The following is a 21,337-nucleotide window of genomic DNA, read 5'->3' as shown; positions in this document are numbered from 1 at the left end:
AGCATGCCGGAAACATGATCCGGTGTACCAAATGTTATAAAATAAGTGGATAAATTTTTATTTTCAAGTATCTAACTATTTGTATTATAACACATAATAAATCGAGTGGTGTTTTCTGCACACAAAAAAATCTTGTCACAGGCACACCTCTTTGCTTATTTCAATTATAATTAACGTATTTGTACAACGAAACATCATCCGTTCAAAAGAAAATGAAAATGAAGTGTTTTGATTATAATCGAAAGAAAGATAAACCACGACAGAAGGTGCAATCGTGGCGCGGCAGCAAGTGTTACCCAAATAGACAAATAGGTGGTCGGCATCTTATCCAACAGAAAAAGTAATTAATTAGTAACCTAGGAAGCCAGCGATGTTACTCATAATATTTAATGTTTCAATATTACAAACGCCCGATTGATAGAACGGAAAACCAAAAAAACAAACGGCTGGTTAAGTGTAGACAAAGACACAGACACGGATGGAGAGTCTTTGAAATCTCGGACGTTTCCCGAGCCATCAAAACAGGGAAAAAAACAGAGTACATAGGAAGAAAAAGCTCCGCAAAACGCGGGCAGTAGATTCATCAACTCTCGACATGGAGGGCATTCGCCGCTGGTTTCAGGGCCTCTCTTCTTCTTCCTCCGCCGACCACGGTGATGTTTCTTCAAACGACCCCGTCGAACGGCCACCGCCGTCATCGGCCAGCACCGATGAGGAGCAGAGGGAGTTGGTGATCACGGTGGACCTGGACATGAGTGGATTGAAGCCCATCAAGGTGCCGATGAGGACCAATCACAGAGTCGCCACTATGGACTATCATAAGGTCAGCCGCACTAGGATTACAGACTGTAACCCAGTTGTTGCTCAAATCATAATATATTCTCTCTCCTCTCTCTCTCTCTCTCTCCCCTCTCTCTCCTCTCTCCGTGGTTTTCTGATAAGATAAGGTTCGCGTTTCTAGGGGATTACAGAGCTGAGTCGGTCGCAATAACTTGTCTTTTGCTCAATTTTAATATTTTTCGGCTTCCATTCGTTCTTTCCCTCATGACTCTCTCTCTATTTCTTTTTCTTTACTTTTAATTTTTTTGACTTTTTTTTCCATTAATTATTAATGGGTGATCGCTCATAAGAACATTTCTGTTGACAAGTTCAAATCTGCACTGCTGTATCCTGCACACAGATACACACACACACACATACACATATACATACATACATACATACATCTGATGGGTTCATATCATTGATCATTTCATACCTGTCATATCCTTTTCTGGGTATTTTTTTGTTCCCGGAGAGGATCAGGCAATCTTATCTTCTGGGTGGTTTAATTGTTGTCTAAAATACAACGAGGTTCTTCAAAGTTTCCCCTTTTTTTTTTTTTTTTTTATGTAAAATCCTTTTTTTTTTTTTTTCTAATTTGGCTCATAATTTGCTATCTGGCCTTATTTTTCTGAATTCAGAAGATGCTGGACAAGGAATTTTTCACAGAATATGGGGAGGCGAGCCAGTACGAAATCCAGGAAGTGATTGGGAAAGGTAGCTATGGAGTTGTTGCATCTGCAGTTGACACTCACACAGGTGAGAAAGTGGCCATTAAGAAGATCAACGATGTCTTCGAGCATGTCTCCGATGCTACGAGGATTTTGCGCGAAATTAAGCTCCTTCGGCTGCTGCATCACCCCGATATTGTCGAAATCAGGCATATAATGCTACCCCCTTGCCGGCGAGAATTTAAAGATATATACGTTGTGTTTGAGTTGATGGAATCTGACCTTCACCAAGTTATTAAGGCGAATGATGATCTCACTCCCGAGCATTATCAGTTTTTCTTGTACCAGCTTCTTCGCGCCCTCAAGTATATACATACAGGTTTGACGATCATTTTGTTGCGCTACTGTGGGATTTCCTTCGTTTTCGCATAATCTATGGATCTGATGTTTTTGTCTTCTTCTTTTTGCAGCAAATGTCTTCCATCGAGATTTGAAGCCGAAAAATATACTTGCTAATGCAGACTGCAAACTGAAAATTTGTGACTTTGGGCTCGCTCGTGCTGCGTGCAATGACGCTCCATCAACCATTTTTTGGACTGTATGTGTAAATCTTATGGAGAAAAAAAAAAAGTTGTGGGTTGCCATTGATGTAGTAGTTATTAGCCTTTTTAGCTTCCTTTTCGTTCTTAATGCTGTATTTTTCCTTTTGCTTGTTCCAAGGATTATGTGGCAACTCGATGGTACCGTGCTCCTGAACTCTGTGGTTCCTTTTTCTCCAAGGTGAGTGTGTAAATATGGTGTTGTGAGATTTTCAGGTTGCAGTGATATAAAATGAATAATTTGCTGACAGTGGTATAATGCTCTTTGCTGCAAGGCTTTCTGAATGTTTTAACTCCGATAATTTTCGCAAAGTTTGTTCTAAAACTAAACCCTTTTAGATTTCGGCTAAGCATTTTGTAATTTGTATATGCAGTACACCCCTGCTATTGATATATGGAGCATAGGGTGCATATTTGCAGAAATGCTAACAGGAAAACCGTTGTTTCCTGGGAAAAATGTTGTGCATCAATTGGATCTCATTACCGACTTACTTGGCACTCCTCCCACTGAATCTATTGCAAGGGTTTGTTATCTCTTTTTGTTGATGTCATTTTTTATTAGGACAGTGTTAAAAGAACTTGTTCCTGTGGGATCATCTTAATGACTGCAGATTAGGAATGAAAAGGCCAGAAGATATTTAAGTAGCATGAGGAGAAAGAAACCAGTTCCTCTCTCGCAAAAAATCCCAAATGCGGACCCATTGGCTCTTCGTTTGCTTGAGCGTTTGCTTGCTTTTGATGCTAGAGATCGCCCTTCTGCTGAAGAGGTAACGTTGTAATGAGAACAGTTGTTTACCACAATTTCATTTCTTATGTATCTGTGTCCTGATAAAAGTAATTGCTTTCTTTACAGGCCTTAGCAGACCCATATTTTGTTGGATTGGCAAATTTGGACCAGGAACCGTCCAGACAGCCCATTTCAAAGCTCGAGTTTGAGTTCGAGAGGAGTAGACTGACAAAAGATGATGTGAGAGAGCTAATTTATAGAGAGGTATGACTGTTGTCAGTGATGGTTTTCTTTGGTGGCATTATCCTTCACTTCTTCTTGTTGGTAATTTCTTTCCTCGCCACCTACTCATAGCGAATGTTCTTATCGTTCAGATTTTGGAGTATCATCCGAAGATGCTGCAGGATTACCTTCAAGGTTCAGATAATATTGGCTTCATGTATCCAAGGTCAGCATTTGTTCGTAAAACTACTACTTGTTCATGATGCGCATCCTTGCATATGTTTATATTGTGATTTCATATTACATGAGAATACATATAGTGAAAATTCATCTTGTGTCCACCAGTGGAGTTGATCGATTTAGACGACAGTTCGAGCATCTTGAGGCACACTATAGCAAAGGTGAAAGAAGCACTGCGCTTCAAAGGAAGCATGCCTCGTTACCTAGGTAAAATTTTGAACAAATTGCGTTGAATTCCTTTTTTTTCACTTCTACTCGAGTTCCATTATCATCTTCACAATATTGATTTCTTTCCATTTTATTGTCCATAGGGAACGAGTGTGTATGTCGCAGGATGAGGCTGCGGAGCAAAATGGTAACGTTAAAAAAAGTACTACGGCTTCAGTGGGTCGTGCAGCTGTTCATAGCCCTCAAGGGTCCCAGGAGGTAAAATTACCAGAACCAATATATCAAAATGGATCAACCATACCGAATGGCGTTAATAATCGAAACCATAGTCCCCACAGCCTGTGGAGGAGCGATAGCATTAGCGCTTCTAAGTGCGTGGTTATGAAAAGCCAGTACTGCGAGGTAAGAGTTCCCGGATTTTTCAGTATATTTAGGTAGCTGCCTCCCGATTTTCTTTGAAATCCAAATTTGTAAATGCACATTGTCCACCTCTGCAGGAAGATCGAATGGCAGGGAGAAACGAAGAGATGGTCAACGTGCTGTCGTAGAGGATTGCAGCAGCACCATACTACATTACAACTGGTATTGATATATCTGATAAGATTGAGCCTGCATTACCAAGTGGGATGGATTTATTTTGTTTGCCATATTTTCCCGATAATTTACGGTCTTTTACCGTGGACTTGCATTTTATTTTCATCTTCTTCTGTTTTCTTAAGGCCAGAAGGCAGATGCCACTCACTTGGCAGTGACACTATTTGTAAAACCTATATGATGATTTGTTCTTAAGCCTATGTGCCGGAAGAATGCTAGTAAAGTTCACAATTGCGGTATCGGAGAGCTGTTAATTACTTTGATTGATTGTGATTAGGAAAGCACATAAACGGATTATACAGGAAAACGCTTCATACAACAAAAACGGATTATTCAGGAAACGCTTGTTACAACCATGATTTAGATTAAATGTATGTTGTATTGGGTGATAGAACAACAAAATGATTCAAGGGAAGTTCCAGCATCATGGGATTCATCTGCTCTATAATCCTCACATCTTACGATTATATACGTAAAATATCAGCACGAGCGTCAAGTTTCGTAGAGATGTGCCGATGTGGTATGCGATGTTCTACTTATCATCCGGCGAACAGCTCTAGTGCTATCCACTTCCGTCGAGCTGCCCGTGTGACAGAAGGTGTGCCATGTAATGCTGCAATCATGCAGAAAAAAATGCATAAGTGAAAAAAAGCACTGAATGAGCTTTCATATGTAACAGTTTACCCATGGAATTGTTGGAGTCAAATTTGGGGCATCAATACATAACTGAGCTAACAAGAATCATAACCGCTTCTTACGAACGCTGAGGAGAGTTCACAAAACAGGTCAATCGACATAAAAGTGAACTCTACCCTTAAGTTAACAAAGACGAGGAGGGTGGAGGAAGCAGTTTAGTGAGCGTATAATGGTGCTTGTTAACGCTTGCATAAGACCAAAGGTGTCTCTTTTGAGATAGCTGAAAACCCTACACACGATTCCTATAGCCATTCGTTTGGGAAAGAAAACAAGTATAACAATGTAAATGTAGATAGTCACCGCTCTGGTAGGGGTCGAAACTTTATTTTCATGACAATGTTTGACGCAGCACATTTTTCATGTTCGTCTCCTTCAGGCAAATAGCATTGTCAAATTTTCGCCACTATTGGCGCAGTTTGTAATTGTCTTACAATGGGAACATATGAATTCTTAAACCAAAACTGAGATCCACTCTACCCTACGGGATACGAACAAGATGGAATGACGAATGAGAATGCTTATGCAATTTTTCTAGCTTCTAAAAACAAGAGATGCTGAATCCGGAAGCGTCAAAACACCAGCAACAGAAAAATTTGTGCATTAACATAGCAATTCTCACAAGAAAAACAGAATATCAAAACGTAACTAGAAATGCAAACTCAAGAAGAATCGAGTAACTTACAGCATGGTACGCATAGGGCCCTTTCCCCTGTCGCTCGAAGTGCTTGGCCATGATGCAGTACTCAATCGGACCCCATTCTTCGTTTTCGAAACAATTACCAAGCGCAGCTTTATACAACTGAGCAACAAACCAAGAATTATTCACGTAGCATATCAAACGTTCAATTTTTTATTTGAGAACACGATATTCTGAACACTTTAATCTAATACGAACTCGGGTGCAAGGGCACGGACACAGAGAAGACGAAACTAACACAAATCAAATCAAACACATAGAAAGCTAAAACCTTTTGCATTCAAATAAGTAGAGTTCTCTCACAAACCTTTGCCGTGTCCGTCAAGAGCTCGGTTCCAGCTGGGTAAGAAGCATAGAACTGGTCGGCTCTCGAAAACCCAGCTCGAGTTCTGCAACACCAAACACAAATACCATGGATGAAAGCAGTTAAAAACAACACGAGCTTCAAAACCCAGAAATATTTTTCTTATTTCATACGCGTTCGAGGTAGGTTGAAAAGCGACTCACGTATTGCTTGTGTAAGCGTAGGTCAGGACTGCTGTGAAGCAGTAGAATCCAGCGTACGACACGATTCTCCGAAACTTCTGAATCTTTAGAATTTCTTTGCATCCATTGAACACATTCATCGTGATTTGAGACTATAATTTGAGTACCTGAAGGCCAAAACGTTTGGGAATTTTCAGCTCGACATTTGATCAAACAGGTGGTGTGCCCTTCACTTTTCAGGCGTCTTGGAACTGGGGGGGTTGTAAAATGGCGATATATTAAGCAACTTGGGCCGGGCACTATATGTTTGGAACCCGGCTGGGCACAAATTATTCTTTTTTTTTTTTTTTTTAATAACAAAAATAGTATATTTACATGTGATCCCAAACTAATGAAACACGGACATTTGAAAAAATTACTTATATTTTTATTTTATTGACACTCATCATGACAGTGTACTGTAAATACTAATCCGAAAAAAATGTAATATTACGTGAGCGTGATGATCTCCTTAGGTAATTTGTATAGTTGTTCTTGTACGGTTGTATCTAGAGAAAGCAAGAAAAGAATATAAGTTGCATAGCCGGCAAGGGCAACAGAGTCCAATCAACAAAGCTTGAGGGGAGGAGGGTGAGAAGCCAAAGCAAATGAATGTTACAATAAACACGTGCAATTTATTTGGCATCTTGCATTTGAAAGATTCCCATCATTGTAATATGAATCGAATAATTATTTAAAATCCCAGTATTTTTTGTATGATTAGTTTAAAATACCGTTAATTTTCTTGTTTGGTTCAAAATCGCATGCATTATTCGATAAATTTTTAGTTGTGACAGAAATACAAGTGATACACCACGTATTTTAATAAAAGTGGTGGAAAATTTTATTTTCTAAGTTATTAACATTTTAGCACACATATCCCACCATTTGTATAATGACACATGATGTACATGTACCGGTCAACTCCACTGTTTGTAGCATTCATAGTGCATTTAGCTACGTGTCATGCAAATGAAGAGTCGTACGTAGGTACCTTTTTTTTTAAGAGGTCTGTAGGTACTTATCGTCAAAGAAAGTGTCTGGACTCCCTCCCTCCCCGTATCATCGATGGAGTCAAGTGCCCGAAACCATCTCAACCTCCTCTTCCTCCTCCTCCTCTTCTTTCTCCGCCGCGTCGCCGCCGCATCGTCCCCCCCTCTGTTCCCCAAACAAGCCCATCCGACCAAATCAGGCTACCTCCCGGTCAACTCCACCAGCGGCTCTGCCATTTTCTACACTTTCTACGAAGCTCAGAACCTCACAACCGACGTTTCCAAAGTCCCCCTCCTCATATGGCTCCAGGGCGGCCCCGGCTGCTCCTCCATGCTCGCCAACTTCTACGAGCTCGGTCCATGGCGCGTGAATTTCAACAAACACCCTTCCGATCCCCTCAATCTGGAACCCAATTCTGCCACCTGGAACAGAATCTTCGGCCTGATATTCCTTGACAACCCGATTGGTACCGGATTTAGCATCGCTGCGAACTCCGCAGAGATCCCGAGGGACCAGCACTCCGTCGCGATACACCTCTTTGCCGCGATCACCAAGTTCATTGAGCTCGACCCGGCCTTCAAAACCCGACCCATGTACATAACCGGCGAGAGCTATGCCGGGAAGTATGTTCCGGCGATCGGACACTATATTTTGAAAAGAAACGCTGAGTTGCCAGCTGGGTCTAAAGGGGTGAACTTGCAGGGCGTTGCGATCGGAGACGGTCTCACAGACCCCATAATTCAGGTGAACACTCACGCCGTCAACGCTTTCTACAGTGGTTTGATCAATGAGAAACAGAGGAGGCAGCTGGAGAAGCTGCAATTGGAGGCGGTAGGGTTCACGGCGGCGATGAACTGGAGCGCGGCTGCGGATGCGAGAAACAGAGTGTTGGATACGCTGCAGGACATGACGGGGCTAGCCACATTATACGACTACACGAAGAATGAGCCTTATAAGATGAGTTTGGTGGATGAATTGCTGAGCTACGAGGCGGTGAAGGTGGCGCTGGGGGCCAAAGGGGAGGCGCCTTTCGAATCGTGCAGTGATTTTGTAGGGGGCATATTGCACGAGGACGTGATGAAGAGCGTGAAGTACATGGTGGAGTATCTGCTGAAGGAGAGTAAGGTGTTGCTGTACCAGGGGCAGTACGATTTGAGAGACGGCATCGTTTCAACGGAGGCGTGGATGAAGACGATGAAGTGGGAGGGGATTGGGAAGTTTATGGCGGCGGACCGGAAGGTTTGGAAGGTGAGGGGAGAGGTTGCTGGGTATGTGCAGAAGTGGGGGAGCTTGAGCCATGTTGTGGTTTCCGGGGCAGGGCATCTTTTGCCGGCGGACCAGCCGTTGAGGGCGCAGGTGATGATAGAAGACTGGGTTTTGGACAAGGGGGTGTTTAAGCCATGCTGTGGTTTAAGGGGCAGGGCATCTTGTACCTGCTGAACCTTTGAGTTCTCGGGCAATGTGTGACATTCTTGGTTTCTTGATGGGTGATATTATTGTGAAGTTTAATTTTCGTGGTTATTGTATTTTGGGTGATAATTTTGTATATTAAGCTTGATTAATAATGTGTCTTTGGCTTTGTTCACCGTCACATAACATTTCTTATTTAATAATTCATTGTCATGCACAAGTTTTTCTTCATATAACAATGTATTATTAGACCGAACACATCAAAGTTATTTTTCTTTTTTAATTCTATTATTATTAGAGGAATGAGGAGAATTCAAAATTATTACAATAATTTAGGAAAGAGAGTTTGGAACATATGACGCATTGATATAAATTTGACACCTTATCCACTAAGACCATCTCCAATCGACCCGGTCAAATGGTCATATGGCTAAAAATAGCTTAGAATGACACGAAAACTATCTTCAACCGAGGGCTAAGCTAAAGGGCTTATGGGCCCCACCCCAACCCAAACCCCCAAATCAGGCCAGCGGGCTAGCTCTCCAGCACTAGAATGTCAAGCTTGACATTTTGCCAACCTTCCAGCTCTAGAATGTCAAGTTTGACATTTTGCCAGCCCTCTAGCTTAGCGCATTTGAATGCCAACGGCTACCTGGCGTCAGCAAGACGCCAGCTAGCAACGGCTAGCTAACACCATGCTGCCGTCAGGTTACCGTTGGAATTTGAAATATATTTTTTTTGGACGAATTTAAAAAAAAAATTTAATTTTTTTTCCTATAAATACCTACACCATACCTATAATATTGAAAGTTGAAGATAAGAAATGTCACATAGATAAGAATCCTATCTAAAATTTGCACAACCAATTACATCTCAACATTTGACACTTGAAATTTTATCTGAAAAATTATTAAGATTACATAAAGATAAGAAATCTGGAAAAATCCTATCCAAAAAATTATTGAGATTACATAAAGATAAGAAATCTGGAGAGTTACTCATGTTAGCAACATGTATTACTTGAAATCTGATCCAAAAAATTATTGAGATTGTATAAAGATAAGAAATCTGGAGGCTTATTCATTTGGCTACCAGTGGGATTCAAAATATGTTTGAAAAATAATAAATTATGTTTGGCCTATGGCCCTTTGGCCCCTTCGGTTGGAGATGATTTTTTGTTAAAAGGCTATGTTTGGCCTTGACTCTTTGGCCCCCTCGGTTGGAGATGATATAAAATATGACATAGTATTGTTCATTAAAACATAATTTATTGTATGACTATAGGGCTAAAAGAAGTTATTTGGTCCTCATTCGATTAGAAATGACCTAAGATATTGAAGCATAGCATATCAAAGTTATTTAACTTTACTGTCATCTTAGTTTTATTTATAAATGTTCATTAATCAATTTGAATGAAACCCAAACAAGTGAACCACAATGTGCAATTTATTTGGCATCTTGCATTTTGAAGATTCTCATCAGTCATCATTACCAACAACCCCAATGATTCGCTCTACAATTCTGTCCACTTGGAAAGTCTTTAAGCAAGCATGCTTGCCCGATAATTGATTTACATGAAATAAAAACGCTTGATTATTAATGCGTAATTTTATACTCATTGAACGGTAGAACTTTTTGATAAAATTACCTTACTGCCACATGGCATGTTCTAGTGCGTCTAATTTTAGATGTATAGAAAAATCAAAGATCAAAAATAATTCAACGGTGAAAATTTTAAATTTAAAGAAGTAAGAATTTTATTATTTTATAAATACGCATCTTCTCCATTCCCTACAGTACAGTTCAATGTTTATATTTATTATTATTCTCCTATATTTATTTTTTACTTTTCGAACTGCTTTTTACTCAAAAAAAAAAAAAAAAGAATAAAAAAAGCGTGAAAAGGCATAAAAAAAAAAACTAACTTACAAAGAATAATCTCCCATACATTTGACCATTGAGGTTAAATAGAGAGGTTTACTAAATTTAAACGAAAAGACATTCTTAAAATTTCTTGAATTTCAATTGAAAAGACCAATAAATTTGATTATTAATTATTGAGTTTTTCAAATATTAAATAATTGAATTAAAATTTTATATAAAATATTTACAAATTAATTAAAATTTATCAAAATTAATGAATTTCTCAAAATTTCTATTAAATAGACCGCGTAAAATTTGAAATTATTCATCTTTATCAAATAAGATGACTTATGTTTGATTTTCATCAAAGAATAATTTAAATTATATTATTATTAGTCTATTATAAGACTTAGTTCTAATTTGGTATTGAGTTGATCGTAAAACAAAAAATTATAAATATTTTGTAAACATTTAACTCGGCATTTTTTCATAATTTTGGATGAAAAAAAAGCTACAAACACAAAGCTGAAAAACCTAACTTTGAAAAACCAATTTTTTTTCATTACATAAAAGTTTATCAAACATCATAATACTACAACTTTTTTTATTTTTTCAAAAATACTTTCACAAAAAATTTGACCAAAATCTGTCTGTTGCTTTATTTCATTACTTATTCTTCCAGTACAGCAGAAATAATATTGTTGCAAAGCACGACAATATCAAACCTACACGTCTACGTATAATAATATCATTTGTTAAAAAAATTTGTTACTTGGACAAAAATGTGATTTGGGATGATTGGGGGAATGTAATGGCGATTGGAGGCGGGTTTGTGAGAGGAGAAAAATGGGAAGGAGGCGGGGAAGGGAAGATTTGAGAGTCCCAAATTTCCAGATCCACAACCAACCCATCATTCAAGCACAAAACCCGTACTATGATGCCATCGTCTCCCACAGAAGAGTAAAATCTGTGGAAGGACTTGATCTCCAGGGCTTCCATGGCAGGGGGTCCTGTAGAAAACCTACAAGTAAATCAGAGCCATTGATTCATTGCTCTGCCCTTTTGCCTAAGCCCTTTGATTCATTCAAACTTGATAAAAAATTGCAGAAGCAAGATATGAACTTAAACCCAAACGTCTGCTACCACGCTGCGCCCTCTCTCCGTCGAAACCCTAGCTAAAAGAACTAGCAGCTCACTGTATTTATAATCGCTAAAATGGCTAAATTGCACTAATAGCTTCCGTATTTACTCGGTTTTCACTTTCGTCCTTGTAACTTTTCAGAAAGGCCCAACAGGGTTCGTGGGGATCTGTCTGGGCCGGTAAAGGCCCGGCCTTTTCTGAAGGAGTAAATCGAAAAACAGAGAAAAGTATCCTCAGACGTGGGAGTGAGAGATATCTAGACGCAGAGAGAGAAAAAGAAACAGACTTTCCTTTCAGTTCCGAGCTATAATCTGGTATTTTAACGTTAAATCACAAATTTGACGTTGTCTGGTTCCTTGTCAATGTTAAGAATGTTGTTTCCGAGGTTAATTTTTCCATATTTTGACATTTTGCATTCTTCATGTGTACCTGTTTTGTCAATCCTGCGCAGGTTTTGATGTTTTTGCTGTTTAGGGATGTCCGGTTCTTGGGGTAAGCTTGCTTGTTGCACATGGCACCCACAGTCTCAGCTGTGCAACCTGTAAGTTTCTAACTTTTTCATTTCCTCCCATCAACAGCCTTAATTTTATGCAGAATTTTCGATTTCGAAGTAAGATATGGTAGAGTTGCTTACTAAGATGCTTTAAAGTTTTGAACTTCCCGAATCGTGTTTCTGTATCGTGCCGTGTGAGAGTTGAGAATTCACATCAAACTTCAATACTATCGGAAGGAATTAGTTGCAATATACTTACAATTTTGGGTAGCACGTTAGATTTGAGTGAGAGTTGCAGAATAACAATGCATATTGCATAGAGTCGGGAAAATGGCCCACGAGAAACAAAATGCCTGCAGTTTTGAGCGTATAGAATGTGATAATATGCTAGTGTCCATGTCCGGCGTTGTGGAGTTTGAGGAGGAAAATAGAGCGCAAGCATATGCGGGATGAGAGTGATTGGGAGTGGCTAATGCGTAATTGCTATGTTGTTGTAAATTATTTTGACATGTTATAAAACTATTTGAAAACATAGGGATAAAGTCGACATCTTTTATATGATGATTGACAAAGAGTTTCCATTTCAGTGCTTCAGCGGGAATGGATTGAGAAGTGCCATAGCTTTCAAAGCTGAGAAGGGATATAGGAATGCTTTGGGTAGAAAAATGAGGTCTGGAAGTTATATACAATTTTGATTTTGCTTATGACATCATGTAAGTAATAACGTGGGCATGCCTATTTCGATTTGCAGGTTCAGTAATTTTCTCTTTTCAACGGTATCAAGATTATGTTTTCGTCCAAAGCATAGTCTTGTCAAAAATAATTTGGAGGAAGTAGATATTTTTGGCATAGCAAGCATCTCAGATCGGTCAAAGTTGCTCAATAAGGTAGGTTTTGTGTCTATACAAGTTTGATATTGTTTGATTCTCAAAAAGTTGTACTGTTATTGATGTAACTTTTTCTGATGTGCATGGATCCTGACTAAGGGAATGCGTAAGTTTGCTCTTCATATTCTTCTGTTTCTTTTTCTTGTAGGTATCTGCTTTGGTTGGTTATGATAGTCTTGATGATTTGATTGAGAATGAAAGAGCTGAAAAGCAGTCCGGTATGCATGTTAGAGATGTCATAGATGAATTTGATGTCTCCTTGGTGTGTGCACGATTTCCATCAATCATTTTAGGTAGTTCCCCTCGGGTGGAATTGTATGATGGAACCACCAGTTTCAGTGAAAGGATGCTTTTGTCAACTCAAAGTGGTGAAGGATTTCTGTCTGATACTATGTGTGAAGAGCAGGTACGAAGATTATCTTTTGAAATATGGGATTTTATGTATCCTGCTTATACAAGTGTAAAAAATTCCTTATTAATAGAAGATTCTTAAATGTTGCCCTTATCTCTCCAGTCCGCAACTGTGGTTATTGAGGAAAACTCACATCAAACAGTTCCTGTGGAGGAATCTTCTAACAAGGTTTTGCTTAAATCACAAAATGATACTGGGTCTGTTCAGTTTTCCCTGGACAGTTCTATCAGTTGCATACCTGGAATAACTAAGAAGCGCTGTCGGCAGCTAGAAGACTGTGGCTTTCATACAGTGAGTTTTAGGAAATTATGTTAAAGGACACATTACTCTTCTTATCGAGAATTTGATAGAAGCGTTGTGTTTGTATTGCTTTGCTTTTGTTTCCATACAGTTGCGGCAATTGCTTCACCACTTTCCTCGGACCTATGCGGATTTACAGAATGCTCAGATGAAAATTGATGATGGACAATACTTGATTTTCATTGGGAAGGTATTAAGTTCGAGGTATTAAATTTTTTCCAAAATATCTAGTGAATTTTTGGTGCTAACCTTATCAATTGGATGAGGTAAGACACTACTTGTGTAATCTGATAGATTCCAAGTTAGCTTACTTGTTAAGGTTTTTAGTATGTTTCATAGTTATGGTTCATGAAATAATGAGAAACAAATATGTTTCAAAAAACAATGAGGCACAAGTGGGAATGTAATTTACTTGGTGACAGACACCTTGATGTTTTGACATATGAAGTGATGTTAATCTGTTTCTGTACGAGATAAATGGACATCTAGTTCAATGACATAATGAAGAACATTTCATGACTTATTATTTGCTAGTATTGTGCTTTTGTATCTCATATCTGGTAAAGCATCGCCAGAGATGTTACATGCATTTATATTTATTTGTGTATGTAGCCACTTATTCACTCACTTTTTGTTGCCAATCTGCAGTAAAGTTTTTGTGTTTAAAATCGATATCTTACCTCTTCTCTTACAGGGGAATCAAAGCTAGTAGTTCTTTCTCATTTATTGAGGTAGTTGTTGGTTGCGAAATTATGGACGATGAATCAACTGAGCATTTGAATGATTCTGCTGATAGTAGAAGAAAGAAGACAATTTCTTTGCATCTGAAGAAATTTTTTCGTGGTGCTCGTTTTACTTCTCTACCCTTTCTTAGACTTGTTGAGGGAAAGCATAAAGAGGGGGACTTTGTATGTGTTAGTGGCAAGGTAAGCTTATGGGTTTTTTCTCTGTTGTTGGACTAATTGCTTGCTCTTCAATTTGTTTTTATTGGTTTAGAATGCATTGATATTTTGTGTTATTATTATTATTATTATTTGGACTGTTACTTGGTGCTCAAATATATAGTTAATCACAAGAAGAATGTAGTCCAGAGAGTAATATTCATATTCCTTTTGCGCACCTATAAACTATTACTTAGAGCCAGTTTCTACTGGATGGAAGATGACAGAATCTATGTGTAACTCTCCTGTTGTTGTTGGTCTTCGTTATTAGTATAGGAAAAGATAAAGGAGCCATCAGCCAGCACATTGCTGCGTTTGCTGATTACTCTTTGGATTCCTGTAATGTTATCAGAAATTAGAGTCCTGCATGCGAACTACCTTAAAGACCTTTTGACAAGTTTATGGTCACTCGCTGGTTAGCGCACTTTGCAGCACTTTTAGTTACAATGGATGCGCAATTGCCTCAATTGGCTCACCCTTTCATGTGCTGAAACCATTAGGGCGTAAACAGAATAGATTTATGAAATTCTGTACAAGTGCTATCTTAAGATTTTATCATTCATTTTCGAATCTTTATCTTAATTTAGAGCCTTGTACTTACCATGTTGCCTTTTAACATAGGTAAGGACAATGCCTGCCAAAGGTCACTATGAAATGAGAGAATACAATATTGATGTGCTTAAAGATGAAAACGAAGTGTCTTTTCATGCAAAAGGGAGGCCTTATCCTATATACCCTTCAAAAGGAGGTTTAGATCCAAATGTTTTGAGAGACATCATTGCAAGGTCTGTGCCTCTGACCTTTTATGTAACTTCATTTCTAACATCATAACATAACCGCTCTCTTTAGCGGGGTTATAGTTTCCAATTCTAATTTAGTTTCCCCCTTATTCTAAGTTCTTTATACAACATACCCCAGTTTCTGGGTGCGTGGCTGGTTTCTCAATATTAGAAATCTAATTTTGTGTTTATCATTTATGCAATAACGTTACTCCATTCATCCCATGGGGTTACTTCTTAGTTCTTTGCAGCTGTTTTGAATTATTTGAACTATGGTATTAATTAGGTAATCTCTTTGTAACTTGCTCCAAGACCAGTAAACTAAATCTTTGCTATTTTTACTTGTCCCAGAGTTGCACAAGTTTTGGCTGTCGATGTTGATCCTATTCCTAAAAATATCACTCAGGACTTTGGGCTGTTAGGCCTTCATGATGTAAGACACTTCACTTGTGTCCTTATTATCAAGCATATATGCAATTGAAATTCGTAGTTTTGACTATGGTCATTTATACCCCTGTGAACCTTAGCATCTTGATTGGCCTCACTTTTTCTTAGTGTCTACCTGTATTTATTAAAGACCTAGCTATATTTACCCCTTGCTGTTCTTTTAATAACTTGTTTTGGCATACAGAAATACTTGAGCTGTTGTCTTTTTTGCTCAAATAATACAGGCGTATAAGGGGATTCACGAACCAAAGAGTATGGAAGAAGCTGATTTGGCTCGGAAAAGGCTAATATTTGATGAGTTCTTTTACCTGCAGGTGATGTTGACTAAAATTTCTTAATTAGTTGTTCTCTTGGATTTGAAGTTTGAACTGACCTAGTTGTTATTGCCTGTCAGTTAGCGCGCCTTTACCAAATGCTTGAAGGTCTTGGTACACAAATAGAGAAAGATGGATTGCTGGATAAGTACAGGAAACCTGAATCAAGTGCTGCTTATATGAAGGAATGGTCCATTCTTACCAAGAAGTTTTCAAAAGCTCTTCCATATACCCTTACTCCTAGTCAACTCACTGCCGTTTCAGAAATCATCTGGGATCTAAGGCAACCAGTTCCTATGAATCGGCTTTTGCAGGTTATAATCTTGTGTTCAGGATGTATCCAATTGTTCATATTTGTTACAATATGAAACAGTATTTTAATGCTGATTTTGACATTCATGTCATGTAACTAGAGCACCTGCAGTATATAAAAAAAAGTGAGGACAAAACATGATAAATTTTTGTTGGCATCTGGTTGAATACAGTTTTAAGCCTAGACTTTTGCCCTAATTCTCTTCCTCTCTCTTTTCAAATTGGCCGCCCTTGTTCTTCATCCTAATTACCATGGCATGCGCAGTAGGTACCTGAAAACTAAGAGACATTCTTGATTTATAAATATTGTTACACTTATTTTCAGGGTGATGTTGGTTGTGGGAAAACCGTGGTAGCTTTTCTAGCATGCATGGAGGTTATTGGCTCTGGATATCAGGTTGGTCTTGTTTAAAGGTTTTCATTTCAGACCTTATTTCATTTACATTTTCGTAATGTAATATTAGTTATGATCTTTGTTACTAACCGAAGGTAACTGGTTGTTTTTATTCATTTCATGTAAAGGCAGCTTTCATGGTTCCAACTGAGTTGCTTGCAGTCCAGCATTACGAGCACTTAAATAAATTGCTTGAAAATATGGAGGATGTTGAACGAAAACCTTCAATTGCTTTACTAACAGGCTCAACCCCATCAAAACAATCACGGATAATTCTTGAGGCATGGATTAATGTCCAGTTCTTATGTTTTGTTAAGTATAATGTTTCACGCATCCTAGTTATTGGCAGTGATACTAACATTGATATTGTGTGTATCAGGGTCTCAGGACTGGAGAAATATCAATGGTCGTTGGAACCACCAGTTTAATATCTGACAAAATCGAATTCTTTGCATTACGCATTGCAGTGGTGGATGAACAACACCGTTTTGGTGTGATCCAGAGAGGACGGTTTAACAGTAAGGTTGTTTGCTTCTAATTGAACCAAGTATTCTAGTTGTGTCCTCTGGTGGTGTAGTACTCCACTTTTGTCCTGTATGCAAAATGTTTCATTTAGACCTTATGCAATATGGATGATTAGATTTTGATGGTATTGTTCTAGGAGTTCATTTTGTGTGAACATTTTAGAATGTCCTTGGATGCTGCTTGCTGTTCTCGATGTTTCCATGAAATTTGAAATGGTTCCGTTTTATACTGTAATTCTTTTTGTAAGATGAGCTAACTGAGGCACTAATCCTTGCAGCTATACTATACCTCCATAAATTCTAGAATGGTAGCCGCCAGTTCAGATGTGACCTCAAAAGGTGACAACCATATGGCTCCTCATGTTCTTGCCATGTCAGCTACTCCTATCCCGAGAACACTTGCTCTTGCTTTATATGGGGATATGTCATTGACACAGGTAAGCATTTTTCTTTTCTCATTTGGATATCAGGCTTCGAGACTGTGATTTAAACTTTAAAAATTACATTGAGATGCCCAATCTTAAAGTCTTGTTTGCAGTGAAAATTTGAACTTTCTTAAGAAATAAGCCAATCTAAGATTATTTCTTATTGCAATCAAGGTGTTCGTGCCACGTTTAGTTTAAAAGGGAACTATATTCAGTTTAAAAGTTAATAGGTATACAAATATACAATTACTTGGTGGCCGCTGCATTTGTATAGGTTGACACCCTGTGTTGAGTATTTGTTGATTCTTTCGTTTCTATTTTCTTTGAATAACAGATAACGGACTTACCTCCAGGAAGAATACCAGTTGAGACATTCATCATTGAAGGAAATGACAATGGATTTGAGGATGTTTATGAGGTGATTGTCCTTGTTACAGGACTCTAATATATATATATATTTTTTTTTTGAAACACAATAAAGCCATTTGGTGCAGAAAAGGTTTTGGATTTGAAAAAAAAAATGAAGAACATCACTGAGCTCATCATTCTGTTAAGAGATCATGGTCGTCTTCACAAGATGCTTGACAGATATATTATTTTCTTGTTAGACTAGAATAGAAAGATTTTACTAATTCTACCCCTTTGATTTTATTATTTCTGATGCAAATGATATAGCATGTAACAGATGATGCTGGACGAGTTAAAAGAAGGAGGGAGAGTCTATCTTGTGTATCCAGTTATTGAACAATCTGAACAGCTGCCACAACTTCGTGCTGCTGCGGCAGATTTTGAAGCTATATCTGATAGGTTTCAGGGCTACACTTGTGGATTGTTGCATGGAAGGATGAAGAGTGATGAGAAAGATGAAGCGTTGAGAAAGTTCAGATCTGGAGAAACAGATATACTGCTTTCCACACAAGTAATTGAGATTGGTGTTGATGTTCCGGATGCATCTATGATGGTTGTTATGAATGCTGAGAGATTTGGGATAGCTCAGTTACACCAACTTAGAGGACGAGTTGGACGAGGAGTGAGAAAGTCTAAATGTATACTTTTAGCATCTTCTTCCAGTAGTCTAACTCGGCTGATGGTCCTGGGGAAATCGTCAGATGGTTTTTATTTGGCAAACATGGACCTTCTTTTACGTGGACCTGGTAACTTGCTTGGCAAGAAACAGTCAGGACATCTTCCAGAGTTTCCTATTGCAAGATTGGAAGTAGATGGCAATATCTTACAAGAAGCGCATCTTGCTGCTCTGGTAAATAGTACTCCTGTTGTGCCCTTTTAATCATGTAAATTCAGTGATAATTTCTTGGTTACCATTCTTTTACATCGTTTCTATTTATTAGACTATTAGTACATAAAACTAATCCAACTAATCCGTGTGCAAGAATTTCTTGCTGTTTAAGGTTTAATTTTCTATGGTACAAATGCATAGTTGACTCTGCAATTCCTGTTTGGTTGATGCTCTCGTTCATGTAGTATAACACATGCAGTGATTCTTTTTGCAGAAAGTGTTAGGTGCTTCTAATGATTTGGAGCAATTCCCGCTGCTTAAGGCAGAGCTTAGCATGAGACAGCCGCTGTCTATTCTGGGTGACTGAGTGTCGTGGTAAAATCTGAAACCTTGCAAATCTATACAAGATTCAATTGGTTGTATTGATGGCATCGTGTCCTTTTTTGTGTAATAGTATGATTGCTTTCAGGAACCATGTCGTGTATACCATATCTGTTGCAAGCTTGATGCTTCTGCGTGATTTCCTTAGCGGTAATCCCAACTCCAACTTAACGATTGTACTTGTGATATGAATTAGTTTGATTAGAAATACTTGTACACAAAGAACAGTGATGTCTTGCTGAAGATGTTTGCTCGATTTCTTAGGTTGCCTCCTTGGAATGGAGCAAAGTCATGACGTAGAGTTAGGGAGCAACTGGTAATGGCTAGTCATGAAAAACGTTGCCCTGGTCGAATTTGGAGAGCAAACACTGAATATGCAGACAGGTCCATTTTTGCACACCAGCGAAAAGGAATGCCATATCAAAACATGCTTTTTGCCATTGAAGTAGATTGTTAATCACTGTTTAGTAGGCATTTTTTTATATAATTTGATATGCCAGCATCCTAACAATCCGCTTGCTTGAATCGAAGAATTCTCAAAGATGTATAAAGAAAGTGTGTAATCTGCTATGTAATTTTTATGTTTTTGCTTCTGTTAACGTTTTGATCTCTACCTAGGTTTCGCATGTTTAGGTGATTCTTTTCCTTAATCGACTCGTCTTCTCTACGAATTTCTGTTTTAGAACGTAACGATTTTTCGATGAAATTCAGTAATTTTCATTGAAAGACTGCTCCTCACGTACTTCCTTGTAAAGCTCTCTTTATCTGCTGAACATCCTGCCCAGAAAAGGACTTGAGAATATATTAACACAAATTATTGAAGAAAGTCAATGCGAACATTTGTAGAAAATGAAATCTTTGCCGTGTAGAAATATTTAAGGTCCATATTTCTTTTTTCTGCAATGACACGCAAGTATAAGTAAAAAAGAATATGATTATATCGTAGTGCTTTATGACGACTTGAATTTTACATTATCATTTGAGATTTTCGCAAAGAAAAGTAGTTTCTTGAAATTGTCGAGGAGTATACATCAGAATGAAGTCATCGAAATTGTTGAGGATTCTCTACTACTTCATAGTTTAATATTAATTTTTGTATCAACATTATAAATTATTGTATTCAAAACATGGTGTGCCAAAGAGTATGAAAAATCTTACTTTTGCGAGAATCTTTTTAGTATTTTTGTTGAGTTAGTTGATGATATCACGTAATGGTGCAACTATCGTCACGAGTGAGTGTGAAACCACAAGGTTGACGGAGGGACCCACCTGTTATCCACTGGTATTACAGGGCACGGTAATGTTTGATGGAATGCCCAATAAGCAGTTCACGAGAGGGGGACAAGCAGACAAGTGGGTCCCAAAAGGTTCCCTACCAATCATTTTAAAGTGGGGTTCACAGCCACCATGTTCCATGACTTGTCTTCCACGTAATGATCAAAGTGGACCCCCACCCCCACGCCTTTGCCAAATATGCAATAATAATTCTCTTTTCTCTTCACAAATATAATAATTCCTACTAAAAAGTTAGGACTTTACGACCGAAAAATCAAATAAATAAAAACAAAAAAAAATAAATAGAATTCGGGACATGCCCAATGACAGAGCGATGAAGGCGTGGGAAGGCCGTGCTGTGTGCACAGATGACTGCATGCGACGAGAAGCGGAACTAAGGCCAGCGGCTGATGATTTGACGGTCTTTTCACGTAATATTATTTCAATGAGAATATTTCGGTGTAACAAGTGTATATTTTTTGTGCCTGTCTTTTTCCTCATTTGATGTGTCACTCTCCAACTTAATGCAAAAGTAATCAACTACTCTTCTATCTAGTTGTATTCATAAGGATGTAGAGAGTTGTTTCACGAACAAAGTTAAGAAATCTTACATAGGCTAAGGCTAAGACTACTTCTCCAATTGCCTTTCCATGATGGAACTTGAACTTCATGTATCAACTTAAGTTTGCACCACATGTGAAGTCCAATAATCACACGTTCTTAACTTGACTTATTAAGAATTTAAGATGTATCGTTCATATATTTAACTTGAATTTCACAATACGTGAACAAACGTGTAAGAGAATATTGAGAATTGTCACACATTAGAAAATTCAGGAGCATTAGTG

At 38.2% G+C, this 21,337-nt stretch overlaps 4 protein-coding genes across 11 annotated transcripts; 3 read left to right on the top strand and 1 right to left on the bottom strand.

The window, feature by feature from the left end:
- Positions 1–264: 264 nt before the first annotated feature.
- LOC137737164 (mitogen-activated protein kinase 12) lies at positions 265–4,282 on the top strand. Of its 7 annotated transcripts, none has more exons than XM_068476557.2 (11): positions 265–823; positions 1,464–1,872; positions 1,964–2,091; positions 2,214–2,273; positions 2,467–2,616; positions 2,704–2,859; positions 2,946–3,083; positions 3,194–3,267; positions 3,387–3,488; positions 3,593–3,707; positions 3,947–4,282. In XM_068476557.2, the coding sequence occupies exons 1-11, from the start codon at positions 596–598 to the stop codon at positions 3,995–3,997; spliced, it is 1,611 nt and encodes a 536-aa protein (XP_068332658.2). In that variant the 5' UTR covers positions 265–595; the 3' UTR covers positions 3,998–4,282. The 7 variants fall into 7 exon arrangements, with proteins under 7 accessions (XP_068332658.2, XP_068332656.2, XP_088538677.1 ...); XM_068476555.2 differs by having other exon boundaries at positions 335–823; positions 3,593–3,851; XM_088682551.1 differs by having other exon boundaries at positions 380–823; positions 1,467–1,872.
- Positions 4,283–4,337: 55 nt separating this feature from the next.
- LOC137737167 (uncharacterized) lies at positions 4,338–6,448 on the bottom strand. Its single transcript, XM_068476560.2, has 4 exons — positions 5,944–6,448; positions 5,744–5,825; positions 5,422–5,538; positions 4,338–4,656 (listed from the first exon to the last, which is right to left on the bottom strand). Exons 1-4 carry the CDS (start codon positions 6,060–6,062, stop codon positions 4,606–4,608), a joined length of 369 nt encoding a protein of 122 aa, XP_068332661.1. The 5' UTR covers positions 6,063–6,448; the 3' UTR covers positions 4,338–4,605.
- A 501-nt stretch (positions 6,449–6,949) lies between these two features.
- Positions 6,950–8,550, top strand: LOC137737165 (serine carboxypeptidase-like 50). The gene has a single exon (XM_068476558.2). The coding sequence runs from the start codon at positions 7,030–7,032 to the stop codon at positions 8,392–8,394; it is 1,365 nt and encodes a 454-aa protein (XP_068332659.2). The 5' UTR covers positions 6,950–7,029; the 3' UTR covers positions 8,395–8,550.
- A 2,463-nt stretch (positions 8,551–11,013) lies between these two features.
- On the top strand, positions 11,014–19,813 carry LOC137736976 (ATP-dependent DNA helicase homolog RECG1, chloroplastic/mitochondrial). Of its 2 annotated transcripts, none has more exons than XM_068476307.2 (21): positions 11,014–11,682; positions 11,820–11,909; positions 12,449–12,531; positions 12,613–12,748; positions 12,897–13,154; positions 13,263–13,451; positions 13,552–13,664; positions 14,155–14,386; positions 15,023–15,186; positions 15,532–15,613; positions 15,852–15,941; positions 16,022–16,255; positions 16,579–16,650; positions 16,776–16,928; positions 17,027–17,170; positions 17,450–17,608; positions 17,931–18,014; positions 18,282–18,854; positions 19,108–19,208; positions 19,303–19,364; positions 19,479–19,813. In XM_068476307.2, the coding sequence occupies exons 2-19, from the start codon at positions 11,880–11,882 to the stop codon at positions 19,198–19,200; spliced, it is 2,889 nt and encodes a 962-aa protein (XP_068332408.2). In that variant the 5' UTR covers positions 11,014–11,682; positions 11,820–11,879; the 3' UTR covers positions 19,201–19,208; positions 19,303–19,364; positions 19,479–19,813. The 2 variants fall into 2 exon arrangements, with proteins under 2 accessions (XP_068332408.2, XP_068332409.2); XM_068476308.2 differs by having other exon boundaries at positions 11,547–11,682; positions 19,288–19,364.
- The last annotated feature ends 1,524 nt before the right edge of the window (positions 19,814–21,337 follow it).

Source organism: Pyrus communis, chromosome 13 (assembly GCF_041283825.1).
Source record: "Pyrus communis isolate YQ-2024b chromosome 13, ASM4128382v1, whole genome shotgun sequence".
NCBI lineage: Eukaryota > Viridiplantae > Streptophyta > Magnoliopsida > Rosales > Rosaceae > Pyrus > Pyrus communis.
This window is presented reverse-complemented; position numbering and strand designations above follow the sequence as displayed.